This window comes from Thrips palmi, unplaced genomic scaffold (genome assembly GCF_012932325.1).
Source record: "Thrips palmi isolate BJ-2018 unplaced genomic scaffold, TpBJ-2018v1 HiC_scaffold_10, whole genome shotgun sequence".
Taxonomy (NCBI): Eukaryota; Metazoa; Arthropoda; class Insecta; order Thysanoptera; family Thripidae; genus Thrips; species Thrips palmi.
In genome coordinates this window covers 5,959,735-5,974,921 of record NW_023144621.1, presented here as the reverse complement: position 1 = coordinate 5,974,921, position 15,187 = coordinate 5,959,735, and the positions used below count along the sequence as shown (strand labels likewise).

The 15,187-nt window shown below is 56.6% G+C and overlaps 4 protein-coding genes across 6 annotated transcripts; all 4 read left to right on the top strand.

Annotated features, from left to right (window-relative positions):
- Positions 1-896: 896 nt before the first annotated feature.
- On the top strand, positions 897-6,256 carry LOC117648726 (mucin-2-like). The gene is made up of 3 exons (XM_034391361.1): positions 897-1,106; positions 5,005-5,375; positions 5,552-6,256. The coding sequence occupies exons 1-3, from the start codon at positions 1,079-1,081 to the stop codon at positions 5,711-5,713; spliced, it is 561 nt and encodes a 186-aa protein (XP_034247252.1). The 5' UTR covers positions 897-1,078; the 3' UTR covers positions 5,714-6,256.
- A 121-nt stretch (positions 6,257-6,377) lies between these two features.
- Positions 6,378-10,524, top strand: LOC117653698 (mucin-5AC-like). 3 transcript variants are annotated; one of them, XM_034399553.1, is made up of 5 exons: positions 6,378-6,439; positions 6,506-7,015; positions 7,916-8,022; positions 8,143-10,272; positions 10,380-10,524. In XM_034399553.1, exons 1-4 carry the CDS (start codon positions 6,415-6,417, stop codon positions 9,991-9,993), a joined length of 2,493 nt encoding a protein of 830 aa, XP_034255444.1. In that variant the 5' UTR covers positions 6,378-6,414; the 3' UTR covers positions 9,994-10,272; positions 10,380-10,524. The 3 variants fall into 3 exon arrangements, with proteins under 3 accessions (XP_034255444.1, XP_034255452.1, XP_034255436.1); XM_034399561.1 differs by lacking the exon at positions 7,916-8,022 and having other exon boundaries at positions 6,506-6,981; positions 8,383-10,272; XM_034399545.1 differs by having other exon boundaries at positions 7,916-10,272.
- On the top strand, positions 10,245-14,960 carry LOC117654516 (mucin-2-like). Its single transcript, XM_034401192.1, has 5 exons — positions 10,245-10,322; positions 10,380-11,734; positions 12,338-12,513; positions 12,597-13,649; positions 14,197-14,960. Exons 1-5 carry the CDS (start codon positions 10,245-10,247, stop codon positions 14,922-14,924), a joined length of 3,390 nt encoding a protein of 1,129 aa, XP_034257083.1. The 3' UTR covers positions 14,925-14,960.
- LOC117653727 (A-agglutinin anchorage subunit-like) lies at positions 11,758-13,688 on the top strand. The gene is made up of 2 exons (XM_034399584.1): positions 11,758-12,513; positions 12,597-13,688. The coding sequence occupies exons 1-2, from the start codon at positions 12,423-12,425 to the stop codon at positions 13,664-13,666; spliced, it is 1,161 nt and encodes a 386-aa protein (XP_034255475.1). The 5' UTR covers positions 11,758-12,422; the 3' UTR covers positions 13,667-13,688.
- Positions 14,961-15,187: the final 227 nt, after the last annotated feature.

Genomic DNA, 15,187 nt, shown 5'->3' with positions numbered 1-15,187 from the left:
GACGGCGTACACCTGGACAGCCTGCATACCTTTGGCCCAAAACTTTCCCCCGCATTTGGCACCGTTTAGCTCCATGCTAAGCATAGGCGTTTGCAAGTGTGTACTTGCCAAGCATGTATTTGTAAGTGTGTACTTGGTAGACAATTAGGTTTGTAGTGTAAGTACCTGAAATTCCTTCCACCTTTCGTTGTAATCCTCGTAGCTATTGGCCAGAATATGAATCGTGCGTCGGCACATCTCATTCTTCTCATTCATGCCCATGGATGACATGGATGTGTCCAGCCCCAACCCCACCAAGTACTTGGTGGAGATCATGATCCTCAGACCTCCACTCGCAAACGATCCTCCACATGTTAGCATGATGCATGTCGACCACATTCGTTCGGTGCCGAAAAAACCTCAGGCCTTTATTAGGGGTGGTCATTAAATTATGGGACATTCTACCTTGGACATTGTGTGCATGGACGAAAAATCGATGGACAAAAACGGACCGGACATTTACCTGTGGACATTTCTTCACTGTACCGGGCAGGCGGGGCCGGGGAAGTTCAATGTCTGGGTCATCCTGCAGCGTGCCTGCAGCGTGCCTGCAGCGTCGTCGGCACGGTCCTGGAGGCTGCGCCTGCTGCGCCGGCCGCGCCTAGGCAGGAGCAGCTCGCCACGGCCCGGCCCCTACCTGCATCTGATGACGCGAACAATAAAACATGACGCCCCCCTTCCTCTCCAGCCCGCCCCGCCCCCTTCCACACTACGCACTCGGCCTGCCCGGCGAGCGGGTGCGAGAGAGACTGAGAGAGACTGAGAGGGGCGGGCGGTCGGGCTGCGGCATGCCGCGGTGGCCGGCGGGGTGCGGGGCTGCAGCCTCGCCTCGCCGCCACGCCGCCGCTGGCCGAGAGCCGAGTCAGTCCGTTCCGTTCTGTCAGGCAGTCTGGCATCCCCCGTCAAGGCGAGGGCAGCAGTAGAGGCAGCAACAGGCAGCACGGGGCGGAGCGCGCGGACGAGCCTGGACAGCCTGGACTAGCCTGGACCTCGAAAGCTTCGCCGCTATTTGGATTACACAGCTTCACGCTACAGCAACATGAGCAACAGCTTCCTGCACTTCACAGGTGAGTGGTGCTGGAGTCCAGGAGAGTTTTCGCTTCTGCTGCTAGGAATCCGGGGTTCACCCTCGCCCCCTTTCCACCACCCCTCCCCGATTCGTCCTCACTCGTCGTCGCGGAGGGCCAGTCGCGCCAGAAGACTGGGGGAGGCGGCCAAAATCCCGGACGCATTTTGAGCTCCAGAGCACTCCAGAGTCGCTGAATGGGACTCGAACCGAACGTGTAACCCTACCAATGGACTGCGCTCCGAACGAGGAAACCAAACCATTGGTGAGGTCACAAGCTCGATTCGAGTGCCGTTTAGCGACTCTGGAGCTCAAAACGCGTTGAGAATTTTGACCGCCTCCACCTGTCTTCTGGCAAATCCACTGTGAGGTGAATTGCGCTGACGCCGGCTGACGCGCTGCAAGCCGACAAGGAAAGAAATCATTCAGCGGAAAATGAGCTGTGTCTGGCCTGTCTAGCCTCGTTCCCATACACTGCAAGGTCTGCCTGGTTGCCGCCATGCCGCCATGCCACCGCACTGCAGTCTCGCGATCATCACGTGCAACGCAGTGCAGCGCCGCGACTTCCTTGACCGGCGTGCCGTTCTGTCTCTCTCGCACCCGCACGGGGCTGCGGCACGCAGGCGGGACGCCCCGTGGGTGCGAGAGAGACAGCGCGACACTGCCGCAGCGCGGGCTGGAGTGCACTGTAGAGGCGGGGGAAATCACGTGTTTACGCTGGAGTCGCTTATTTTTTCCCTTTTCGCTTCGTCTTCCTTTCTTTTTTTCTCTGTCGCCTGCTTCTGGTTTGTGCCGCCGCCCTAAGCAGGGACGAGGAAAGAAGCTGCCCACAGCACAGTGGGCCAGAAGACCGGTGGGGGCGGCAAAAACTCTAGACGCGTTTTGATCTCCAGAGACGCGAACCGAACGTGTGACCCCACCAATGCATTCCTCGTTCGCTCTGCAATCCATTGGTGGGGTCACACGTTCGGATCGAGCCCCACTTAGCGACTCTGGAGCTGAAAACTTGTGTGGAATTTTGGCCACCTCCACCGGTCTTCTGGCCCACTGTGCACAGTGCCGAAGAGCGAGCACTGTAAGCTATGCATCTCGCTTTCGAAATCCCCAGGTGAGGATTTGGAAGGCGGGCTCGGAAACTGTGAAAAAAGCTTCACAAACTTCAAAACTTGAAGCTTTTAAACTTTAAAAGTGGGCCCCATCGTAAATGACGTTCGGGATCGACAAACGGGGGGATTCCGACCGAGCGGTGGGGAGGGGGTCACCTGCTACACGAGATGCAGCTCAAGGTGAAGGAGGCAACTAACCACACGGAGGAGGACGGTCTGTGTGAGTGAGAGAGTGCAAGTAGCGAGTGCGTGCGCGCGCGTGTGAGCGCTGCTAACACGGCCTTCGAACGGCTTAGTTTCCAAGCCGGCAGCTCAGGCCGACGGAAATCTAATTGGGCGTCGAGTCACAACAGCGTGCTCAGGCATTAGTGCCCCACCACACCACGCCCCGCCTTACCCCGCCCCGCCCCACCCCACCTCAGCCCGCCCCGCCCTAGGCCGGCCAGTAACCCAGCTGACGACGCACCGGCACGTCATCCCAGCGGGGCAGCTCGCCTCAGCGCTTCGTTCCCTCAGGGTTCCCTCGTTGGTTCGAGCTTCGGCAGCGTCTCAGTGGCGGTCATTGTCGAACCTCAGACAGGGAGATCGGGGCAGCGTCGTCCCAGCGCGGCCTCGTTCACAGTGTGGGTGCTGTATACAAAGCTGGAGGCTGCGTCCGCTGCGTGTTATCGTGTCAGATTGCGGGTCCAGCCGGGTTCGAGGGGGCGGGGGGAATCGACGGAGGGAGCAGTGACACCCCTTGTGACACCCGCATCACTTCGATTGCGTCCAACACACACACACACACACACACACACACACACACACACACCAGTTTGTAAGGTTTGACCCGGCCCGGCTGCCAAGCTGGTCCAGCGTCTTATCACAGCGTCCCCTCTCCGATAAGTCCCCACGAGGTCGGCTACGCACAGTGGGCCAGAAGACCGGTGGGGCCAAAACTCCAGCCCTACCAAAACCCCACCAATGGATTGCTCTCCGAACGAGGAATCCATTGGTGGGGTCACGTTCGGTTCGAGTCCCATTTAGCGACTCTGGAGCCCAAAACACGTCTAGGGTTTTGGCCGCCCCCACCGGTCTTCTGGCCCACTGTGCCCCGGCCAGCCCCGGCTCGGTCCGGGCCACCCTTATGGGCTTTCCCTCTCCGTCCGGGCCACCTTTCACTGCAATCACCGTATCACTGCCTCACACGCGAGAAGCGGCCTGGCGATACCGGCGTGCTATCGGGCCTGGGCCTGGCTCGGGCCTGGCTCGGGCCTGGCTCGGGCCGCCGCCACAACACGCAGCGCACGCAGCCCTATCGGCCAATCCAGACCAGCCCTTCGCCTTCCCGCGGCCGACCGCGAGGACACGCGTCCTGACTCATGAGGAAAACCCGCTGGGCGTCTCCGAAAAGACACGCAAAAACACTAGGACTATTTAGTGTGTATCACAGCGGTTCCCAACCTTTTTCGGTTCGCGACCCCAAATTTGTAGCCAAAAATTTCCGCGACCCCCAGGAAAAATTTCGCGACCCCACGCGACCCCTCCTTTAGCATGCCTTTGATACAAAGTGCGATAATCTGCCTTAGTTCGGGAGCAGTATTGTCTCAAAGTTGATCAAAACCGTCACAAATGTCTTTGAAAAATCGTGCTTTGGGCCGACTTTCGGCATCCACTGCGTCTGATACGAGGCGGTATTTCGTCCTCCCTCAACGGGCAATTGGTCTTTGGACCTTCCTTTTGCATGCCTTTGTTGCGGAGTGCGATTATCTGCCTTAGTTTGGGAGCAGTACTGCCGCAAAGTTGATCAAAACGGTCACAAATGTCTTTAAAAAATCGTGTTTTGGGCCAACTTTAAGCATCCACTGCGTCTGATCCGAGGCGGTATTTCGTCCTCCCTCAACGGGCAATTGGTCTTTGGACCTTCCTTTTGCATGCCTTTGTTACGGAGTGCGATTATCTGCCTTAGTTTGGGAGCAGTTTTGCCGCAAAGTTGATCAAAACGGTCACAAATATCTGAAAACTCGTGGGTTGATCAACTTTGCGGTAATACTGCTCCCAAACTAAGGCAGATAATCGCACTCCGTAACAAAGGCATGCAAAAGGAAGGTCCAAAGACCAATTGCCCGTTGAGGGAGGACGAAATACCACTTCGGATCAGACGCAGTGGATGCTTAAAGTCGACCCAAAACACGATTTTTCAAAGACATTTGTGACCGTTTTGATCAACTTTTGCGGCATTTAAGCAGCCACTGCGTCTGATCCAAGGCGGTAATTTCATCCTCCCACAACGGGCAATTGGTCTTTGGACCTTCCTTTAGCATGCTTTTGTTACGAAGTGTGATTATCTGCCTTAGTTTGGGAGCAGTATTGCCGCAAAGTTGTTCCCGCCACCGCGACCCCTGGTGACCCCAGGCGACCTCAGGCGACCCCAGGCGACCCCAGCCACCTCGCCGCGACCCCTCGAGTTTTTTTCGCGACCCCATTTGGGGTCGTGACCCCATGGTTGGGAACCGCTGGTGTATCATCAGCTGGTTGATGACATTCTTATAATTGTCGCCGAGCGCTGAGGCAGATCCAGAGGCGACCTAAGGGCGGGGCGAAGTAGCACTTTTTGTCTACTTACAGGGGGAAAACATGACGTTTGGCCTACTTACAGGGGCAAAGTATGACTTTTGGCCTATCTTTGAGGCGGTATCTAGGTGGCATGGCAGGGGCAAGTGGCCCGGTCCCCGTCTCTGTGGATCCGGGCTTGACCAAGCAGCGACCCAAAACTTTGATTGTGCGCTAATTTTTGTCGTTGTTGTTCGGCAGGCGCGGCGGTGGCGCTGCTGGCGCTGCTTGCGGCCGCGGCGGCGGACTGCGGCTTCCACGCGGACTGCCGCCCCGGCGAGACGTACCGCGTCGCCATCCCCTGCGACGGCAAGTGCGCCAGCTACGTGCAGTGCGCCGACGGCGAGGCCGCCGAGAAGAAGTGCGGCAAGTTCTTCTTCACGCAGAAGTACTTCGACCCCGTCAAGCTGGACTGCGTGCGCGACGCGGTGGACTGCGACTGGTGGAAGAAGGTGACGACCAGCACCGCCGCGCCGACCCCCACCACCACGGCCGAGCCGGAGACCACGCCGTCGACCGCCAGCACCGAGACCACGCCGACGACGAGCACCGAGGCCAGCAGCACCACCACGGTGAGCTACGCGCATTCTCCCGTAAATAGCGAAGCGTTTTCTTTGCAAGCTTGTGTACGCTCTGGACTTTTTATAACGTGCAATTTTCTTTGCAACGCATGAAATTTATGGTTTCCAGAGTGCACACGGTGCACTCGTTTGAGTACCCATAATGACACTGGCCTCCTCGCCCGCAGGCTTCTCCCGACACCACGCCGCAGCCACCCTCCACGACGCCCACCCCCAGCTCGTCCAGCCCGCCGCCGCCGCCAGCGCCGCAGCCCACCGACTCGGCCGCCGCCCCCCTGGCCGCCGCCTGGCCCGCCCTCTTCGCGGCCGCGGTCGCCCTCGCCCTGTGAGGAAGACTCTACTTTTGTGGTTGGCTGTACATAAATCCGAGCCAGGACTCTGAGACCAGGGCGTCGACTGCCGCGCCCCGCCGTGGATTCGCCGTGCCATGCCGTGCCGTGCCGCGCAAGCCTGGACCGCGAGTGGCTGACGCTGGCCTCTGGGAAATGCGCGCCTGCGGGCTGATTCGGAACAGCCGCTTTTCGTCGCTATCTCTCTCGCACTCGTACAGGACGCCCCGTGAGTGCGACAGAGACGGAAGCGCTTGTTCGGAATCGGTCTGTCGACACGCGGATTTCGTGACTGTGGATCCCTCGCGGCCCGGGCTGCCCCAACGGTGGTGGAGCAGGGCCTCCTGTCCCACCCCTTCTTCCACCGACTGTCCCTTCCGAAAGAAACATTTATTGTAGCACAACCGAGAGCACAACGACGAAGAGAGACTTCAGACTGGAGTGTGTCTAGCGGGGACACGAACAAACTGTGATGTATGTTGTGAATTGTACCTTCTGATTGTAAATATTTGTATGCAAATTATATACTGAATTTGGACAAAACGGGAGTATCTCATTTCACGCACACCTGGTGCCCTTGACTGGTCCGCTGATAGCAAGATTTGGGGATTAGTGTTGTTGTGAGGCGAGTGGCAGGTCGGACCCGTCAGTCGATATAAAGAAAGGCCCGTAGCTGGGCGCAGAGCCACACGCACAACGCAATGCAGGTCCTCGCGCTCGTCGTCGGTGAGTGTCAAACGACCACCGCCAAACACCCACTTGCACCAAGTTGACGAGAATGTCACGTGACAGGGGCGGCGCTGGTGGCGGCATGGGGCGCCACGGGTCTTCCAGTGCAGGAGGCGCGGGGGCTCCGCGCGGACGTCTGCGACGCCGTGGACTGCTCCAGGGGCCCGAGGAGGCAACTCATCCCCGGAAACCTGGAGGAGTGCGAGAGCGGCCATTACTGCCAGTGTGACAACGGCAGGGCGCAGCGCATCAAGTGCCCCTTCATCTGGTTCGTGAAGCGGTACTTGAACCCGGACACCCAGGACTGCGAGCTCGGCTTCGACTGCAGAGACTGGATGAACAAGCACCCTCCGACAACGGCGCCACCCCCCACGACAGAGCCCACCACAGAGCCTACGACAGGGCCAACAACATTGCCCACGACAGAGCCAACGACAGAGCCCACACCAGAGCCCACGACAGTGCCCACGTCAGAGCCAACAACTGAGCCGACAACTGAGCCGACTTTGCCCACAACAGTGCCCACGACAGTGCCCACGACAATGCCCACGACCGTGCCCACGACAGAGCCCACGCCCCATAGGAACATCCACGTGGATGAGACGTGGACGCAACGTTACTTTTCACGTGGAATCGACGTGGATGGTCGACTTGACAATCGAGTAGAAACGTCCAAGTCAAACTACGTGGATGCAACGTGGATTCAGCAACTCGCCTTATCCACCTACCATCGATTTTACATCGAGGCGCGTACCGGTCATTCTGAGCTTGGTGAAGCATAATTCGAATGAGTCGATAATCGATGTGAAATCTATCTCTCAACGTACTCTGCATTCATGTTAGAAAGTCCTCTCGCGGTTGATTAACGTGAGGACGTCTAAAAATCATACGATCGAGACAATTCCTATGAAGACCACGTCAAGTCCACTTAGGTTGTCCGACGAGCATGGTAGTATGGCTCTAGGACATGGTGAATTGGCATCCTACTTGCAGGTCGAGAGGGTAAGGAAAGACAAAAATATCAGCAGGCCCTCTGTCGGCAGCTTTCAAAACTAATCAAGTTCCACAGTCCTCACATAATCTTCGTTGAATCCACGTGGAAGTCTGAATCCTCTGCGATGAATCCGGCATCGACAGACGACCATGCTTCAATGAATTTGGATACGTGTGATCAACATTGAAATCGTGTAGAAAAGTTAAGGCGCTCAATCCACATACCATTGATATCGATAGGACCGCTCTGGATACTCGTCACAAGGTCACCGTATTATCGACGTAGACACAACGTCCCTAAAATCCGTTGGACTATCCACGTGGAGTCAACGTTGGTTTACTATGGACCACCATAGACGCCCAAATCGATGTTAAATCAACGTGAAAGTCACGTGGATTTAAGGTAGAAAAATGCTATCCACCTAATCCACCTATCTCACGTGGATTCTACGTGGATGGTACGTGGTTGTTCCCATGGGGCGACAGAGCCAACGACAGCGCCCACGACAGAGCCCACGACAGTGCCCACGACAGCGCCCACGACAGTGCCCACGACTGAGCCGACAACTGACCCAACGACAGTGTACACAACAAAGCCCACGACAGAGCCCACGACAGAGCCCACAACTGAGCCCACGACAGTGCCCACGACAGAGCCAACGACTGAGCCCACCACAGAGCCCACCACAGAGCCTACGACAGAGCCAACAACAGAGCCCGCGACAGATCCAACAACATTGCCCACGACAGAGCCAACGACAGAGCCCACATCAGAGCCCACGACAGTGCCCACGACAGAGCCAACGACAGAGCCCACGACAGAGCCCACGACAGAGCCAACGACAGAGCCAACGACAGAGCCAATGACAGAGCCAACGACAGAGCCAACGACAGAGCCAACGACAGAGCCAACGACTGAGCCGCCAACTGAGCCGACTGTGCCCACAACAGTGCCCACGACAGTGCCCACGAGAGTGCCCACGACAGTGCCCACGACAGAGCCGACAACTGACCCAACGACAGTGTACACAACAGAGCCCACGACAGAGCCCACGACAGAGCCCACAACTGAGCCCACGAGAGTGCCCACGACAGTGCCCACGACAGAGCCCACGACAGAGCCAACGACAGCGCCCACATCAGAGCCCACGACAGCGCCCACGACAGAGCCCATGACAGTGCCTACGACTGAGCGAACCACTGAGCCGACAACTGACCCAACGACAGTGCAAACAACAGAGCCCACGACAGTGCCCACGACTCAAAGAACGACTGAGCCGACAAATGAGCCAACGACAGTGCCCACAACAGAGCCAACGACAGAGTCCACGACAGTGCCCCCGACTGTGCCAACGACTGATCCGACAACTGAGGCAACGACAGTGCCCACGACAGAACCGACACGGACAGAGCCAACGATAGGGTCAACGACTGAGGCAACGATAGAACCCACGACAGTGTCTACGACAGAGGCAACGAATGATCCGACTACAGTGCCCACGACTGTGCCTCCGACTGAGCCAACTACTGAGCCAACGGCAGTGCCTACGACTGAGACAACGACTGAGCCAATGACGAAGGCAACAACGGAGCCGACGACTGAGCCAACAACAGTGCCAACGACTGATCCTACTACAGTGCCGACGACAGTGACCACGACAGTGGCCACGACAGAGCCTACTTCAGTTTCCACAACAGAGCCAACGACGGACCCGACAGTATCCACGATAGAGCCAACGACCGATCCAACTGCAGTGCCGACGACAGAGCCAACTACAGTGCCCTCGACAGAGCCACCGACTGAGCCAACGACTGAGCCAATAACGGTGTCCACGACAGAACCAACTACAGAGTTCACAACGGAGCTACCGACAGCACCTACGACCGAGCAAACTGAGCCCACAACTGGGCAAACAACAGTTTTCACTTTGTCCTCGACTGAGGCCACGATAGAGCCAACTACAGAGGGTACCACTGAGCCCGCGACAGTGACAGTCTCCGACACTGCCCCCACGACTGAATCTACGGCCGTCTCTACGTCAAAGTCAACGTCCGAGTCTTCTACGGAGCCTTCTACGGAACTGACAACGACGCATGCAACTGCACCAACCACTGAAACACTGTCCACTGAGGCAACAACCGAGGCCACCGAAGCACACCCTACTAGTCTCACGAGTACACCCACAGCCGTGGAAACGACCTACCCCACTGAACCCTTTACTGAAAGCTCAACTTTAACCAGCACGACGCCCGTGCCGCCTGATTCGACCACAGCTGACTTATCTTCGGAAGCGCCCGCGTCAACAAGTGGCCTACACTCGACGTCCACGTCGCGTCCAGAATCTTCGACGACCCCCTCGAAGCCCACAGCGTCTCCTAGCTGGTGCACTGACGCCGTGGAGGACCTGATGATGCCCGACCCCGCCGACTGCAGCAGATACATCCGCTGCTCACACGGCCGGTCCTGGAACATGCCCTGCGCGCCGGGGACCTGGTTCAGCTTCGCTAGCCAGGGCTGCGTCTTCCCCTGGCAGTCTGACTGCCACCAGAAACAATAATCGCAATTCGCTTTATTCTTATCTTAAGTTGCCTAAAGTCGCCTCTGACATTTTAACAAATGAATCAAACTGTTCGAGATTGCATTATTTATCAGTAGAGCACCTGATTCGCGTCGTTTGCTGATTAAAAGATTAACCGGGCTGAGAGTCACATTCCTCCCACATACTTTCGATAAGACCTCGGAGCCTGATTTTGCATAGCTTAGCAGTGTCTACTGACTCTTCGTCGGGAAAGGACCTCGGAACCAGCCATGAAAGTCCTCCAGGCTGTGACAATCGGTGAGTACCAGCTTCGTGTTTTGGCGTCGCTCATGCACTATTTCACCCCTGTGTGTTGATCGGTCGCTGTTACTGCCTTGTTGTAACGTGACGCCTTGCTTGTCCAGCGATGGCGGTGGCCACCCTGTGTCTGCTCCAGGCACTGCAGACAGAGGCCAGGGATATCCGTCAGGGCGGACACCAAGTGTTCCTGCGACCCCCAGGGCCCCGCCTACCAGCTCCTGCGCGGGGACAACCAGGTCCACAATTGCGAGGTGGGATTCTACTGCGACTGTGCCAAGGAAAAAAGACTGCAGTGCTTCGCGCCGCCCTTTATCAAGTGGAAGTACGACGAAGACAACCAGTGGTGCGCGCTCAATTTCGACTGTGCGGCCTTCTTCAAGAGGGCAACCACCACCACCGAGCCCCCTACAACCACCACCGAGCCTACTACCGCTGAGCCTACAACCACCGAACCAACAACGACCGAGCCACCAACCACTGAACCTTCAACAACTGAACCCACTACCACCACCGAACCAACAACTACCGAGGCACCAACCACTGAGCCTACTACCACCGAGCCGACAACCACTGAACCAACAACCACTGAGCCTCCGACCACTGAGCCAACAACCACCACTCCCAAGCCCACAACCGAGCCGGCCACGACAGCAACTGAGGCCGCTACCACCACGGTCGAGCCGACGACCACAGAGCTCCCCAGTTCAACTCCACGCACTGCTTGCAGCTGCGACCCCAACGGCCCCGACTACCAGCTGATTCGCGGTGCTGACGAGGTGGAGAAGTGTGATGACGGGTACTACTGCGACTGCGAGTACGGCGAGGTGGACCGCTGCTTGGACGTGCTGGGATACGGCTGGCGGTTTGACGAGGAAACCCAAGGGTGCGAGTTCGAGTTCGACTGCGAAGCTTACCTGAGACCCACGACGACGGCTGAGCCGTCAACCACGACAACTGAGGCTACAACCACCGAGTCTCCAACAACTGAGCCCTCTACTACCGAGCCGTCAACCACTGAGCCTTCAACCACAACGACCGAGGCCCCAACCACCACCGAACCTCCAACGACCGAGCCCTCAACCACTGAGCCTTCAACCACGACGACAGAGGCCTCAACGACCACCGAGCCTCCAACCACCGAGCCTTCAACCACCGAGCCTCCAACCACAGAGCCTTCAACAACCGAGCCTTCAACCACTGAGCCCCCCACCCCCGAGCCTACACCCAGTACTCCCGCTCCCGGCCCGCTGCCCGAATGCACCTGCGACTGGTGGTGGGGCCACTTGTACCAGCTGATCCGCGGCGAGGACCAGGCCAGCTCGTGCTCGCACGGGTACTACTGCGACTGCAGTGAGAACAAGCGTCTGCGTTGCGCCAATGTGCTGACCCTGGGCTGGAGATTCGACGAGGACGAACAGAAGTGCAGGCTGTTCCACAGCTGCAGAGCACTTTCCAACTAGTCTCTGCCAGCGCGAAAAAAATTGCTAAATTTCCCGGTGCCTTAAGATAATGTGGAAATAAATGAGCAACATTGCATTGAAAAGTCTCTTTTGATAACTCTCTACCCCTATGGCCTGACCGGCCCCGACCTTCCACCTTTGCAGCGTAGCACAAAGAGCAGTCAATTAGTTGTTGACACGATTCATTTGTAAATACGAGTAACTGTCAAAGCAGAGAAGAAGCAGTCAGAGAAGAAATTTTAGGACTGCCCAAGTGCACGCCACGCTGCGACCTCGGCTGCCAAAGCTTACAGCCATGGTCATGTGACACCTTGGTTTTACCAAGATCTAAAGCTGCAATTTTAATTATATTAGAATTTTGCTCTTGTCATATTAATTTGATTTCAGGATGTTTTCTAGGTAGTTGTTTCAAATTTGTTCTTTGACAGACAAAACTGGGATGAAGTGTATCTATATAACTTCTTATATAACCGAGTTATAAATTTTATACTGTTTTCATTTACCGTGCTATCAAGGACTTCCGGTCCTGAGCATTGGGCGAAGCCAAGGGCACTTCTTGGTCAAAGTTGAAGTGGAGGACCCCTGGTCGCTTTAAATTGTAGTTTTCAATTATTGTCTGTAATCTTAAAATTGATAAGAATATATCTGAATCACACCGGAGACACGTCCTTAAAACGAAAGCCATCGATGGCGCAACCTGAGCAGTCTCCTCCGACTCCCCGACGGAAGCGGACCTCTCAGCATTTCCCTGCAACAATGAGGATCCCCACAGCCATAGGTGAGTCGTGGCCTCCTTGTTCATCATCCCCAGCTAGAACAGACTGCTTGACAATCTGACTGCTCTTCTCCCGGTGCCCTCAGTGCCCCTGGCCGTGCTGTGCGCCCTGGCCGCCACCGTGCAGGCCAAGTCGGCGACCCACTTGAAGGACGCGGCGGACGACTACTGCGCCAGCTGCGTGGACGGCGACGCCCCGCGTTATCAGCCAGTCCGTGGAGCCGACGAAGTGAGAATTTGCGAAGATGGCTACTACTGCGACTGCCAGGCCGGGCGAAAGTTGAAGTGCGCCACCGTGTTTTGGGTGCACGGCAATTTTGATCCTGACCGTCCAGACAGCGCGTGCAGTATCACTCACAGCTGCCTGAAATGGTTTGAAGACCACCCGCTGCCAACTCCAGCCAGCCCAACTACATCTCCGGCCAGCTCGTCCCCCTCTCCAGCCAGTTCGTCGGTTTCTCCATCAAGTTCATCTCCTTCCCCAGCCAGCTCATCCATTTCTCCACCTAGTACATCTCCTTCCCCAGCCAGTTCGTCCCTTTCTCCATCAAGCACATCCTCTCCAGTCAGTTCGTCCCTTTCTCCATCTAGTAATTCTCCTGCTACAGCCAGTTCCTCCGCACATCCATCGAGCACTTTCTCTCCAGCCAGTTCGTCCCTTTCTCCATCTAGTAAATCCCCTTCTCCGATCAGTTCGTCTCTTTCTCCATCTAGTTCCTCTCCTTCTCCAGCCAGTTCCTCCGTTTCTCCACTTAGTACATCTCCTTCCCCAATCAGCTCGTCTCTTTCTCCATCTAGTACATCTTCTCCAGTCACTTCGTCTCTTTCTCCATCTAGTACTTCTCCAGCCAGTTCGTCTCTGTCTCCATCTAGTACATCCCATTCTCCAGCCAGCTCATCCCTGTATCCATCCAGCACAACCTCTACGACGACTACCTCATCCCCGTCTACGCCCGTCCCGTCTTCAACCTGCCTTCCAACGAAGTGCCCTTGGAAGCTGTCCCTGATGCTGCCGGACCCTGCTGACTGCCAGAGATACATCCGCTGCCATCAGGGCCAATCCTGGAACATGGCGTGCGCCCCTGGAACATGGTTCAGCTTCTCGCGCCAGGCCTGCGTCTACCTTTCGCAGTCGGATTGTGTCCAAAACGAATAAATGTTAATTTACTTAAATCCAACTGGGAATTATTTCTTTTCGGGTTCCCTCCATCACACATCCCCAGTAAGACGGAGCAAAGTAAAAATTGCATCAAAGTCAAGCCAAGAATCTTCTGGAAGACCGCTTTGCACGCGAAGTCAAGGCATTATGTAATGAAGCAGCGGACGGGGACCACTTAAGAGACACTTATTTTCCTGTCCTAATCTTATTTTCGATAAGAATTGAACCGGAGATTGCACCTGACTGCATCGTACCGCTCCCCGTGGCGGCCAGCCAAGCAGTCATCTCAGGTTCGTTGAGGAGCTGCAGACGTACTACATTGCCACCATGAGGATTATCACTCGCATGGGTGAGTCGGCCATCTCAACCGCGTGCCTTTTCAGACAGCCTCCTTGGAGTGGCGAGTTCATAAGCGGCCGTTTGGGAAAATGGGGGGGCTGTCACCTTCCCCCTCCCCCCTCTCTCCTTCCTGTTTTTCCCCTGGATCCACGCTTGACTCATTGCAAAATGTTTTGCTCTCCACGCAGTGTCCGTGGCCATGCTGTGCGCTTTGGCAGCCGCCGTGCAGGCCAAGTCACCTGGGTCAAAGACCGTCCTGCCCACCCTCAAGGACGACGCTGACGTCTACTGCGGCAGCTGCAAGGACGGCCAAAGCCCAGACAACCGGCCCATCCGCGGCTCCAACGAAGTGAAACTCTGCGAAGACGGCTACTACTGCAACTGCATCGAAGGCACAAAGGTCCAGTGTCCCGGCGTATTCGGGATCCACGGGAAGTTCAACCCAGACAACCCCGACGCGTTGACGTGCAGCATGACCCACAACTGCCAGAAATGGTTTGACGAGCACCCGGACCCGGTGGTCACCACGGCATCACCCGGCACACCTGCCACCCCACCGACACCTACTACCCCACCGACACCTCCCACCGTACAGACACCTACTACCCCAGCCCCACCATGTACTCCGCCTACGCCCGCCACCCCTGCCACACCCGCCACTCCCAGAACCCCAGCAACCACACCTTCTCCATCCAGCACGTCTCCGTCTCCACCCAGCCCGCCGTCAGCCTGCGTGCCAACGCAGTGCCCCAGTAAGGTGGCGGAGCTGATGCTGCCCGACCCTGCCGACTGCAACAGGTACATCCGCTGCTACTACGGCCGGGCCTGGAACATGCCCTGCGCTCCCGGAACGTGGTTTAGCTTCTTGCGCCAAGGATGCGTCTACCGCTCGCAGTCCGAGTGTGTTCAAAACTAGGGAATGTTTATTTCAATAAACTCAAAACGCATCAAGGATTGTGCTTTGTACTCGCCCTGTCAACTGCCTGTCTTAGATTTTGAATAAATTGAACCTTCTAAGCTGTTGCATACTAAAACATTACTGATTCTGCCGTCGACCTCACTTGCAGTACTGTGACCTTGATGCACTATCGTAAAACCGAATAATAAGGGAGCACATCAAGCATACTTATTGACAAGCACTCTGGCGCCTGATTGTGAAACGTTGTCCTTGAACGCACG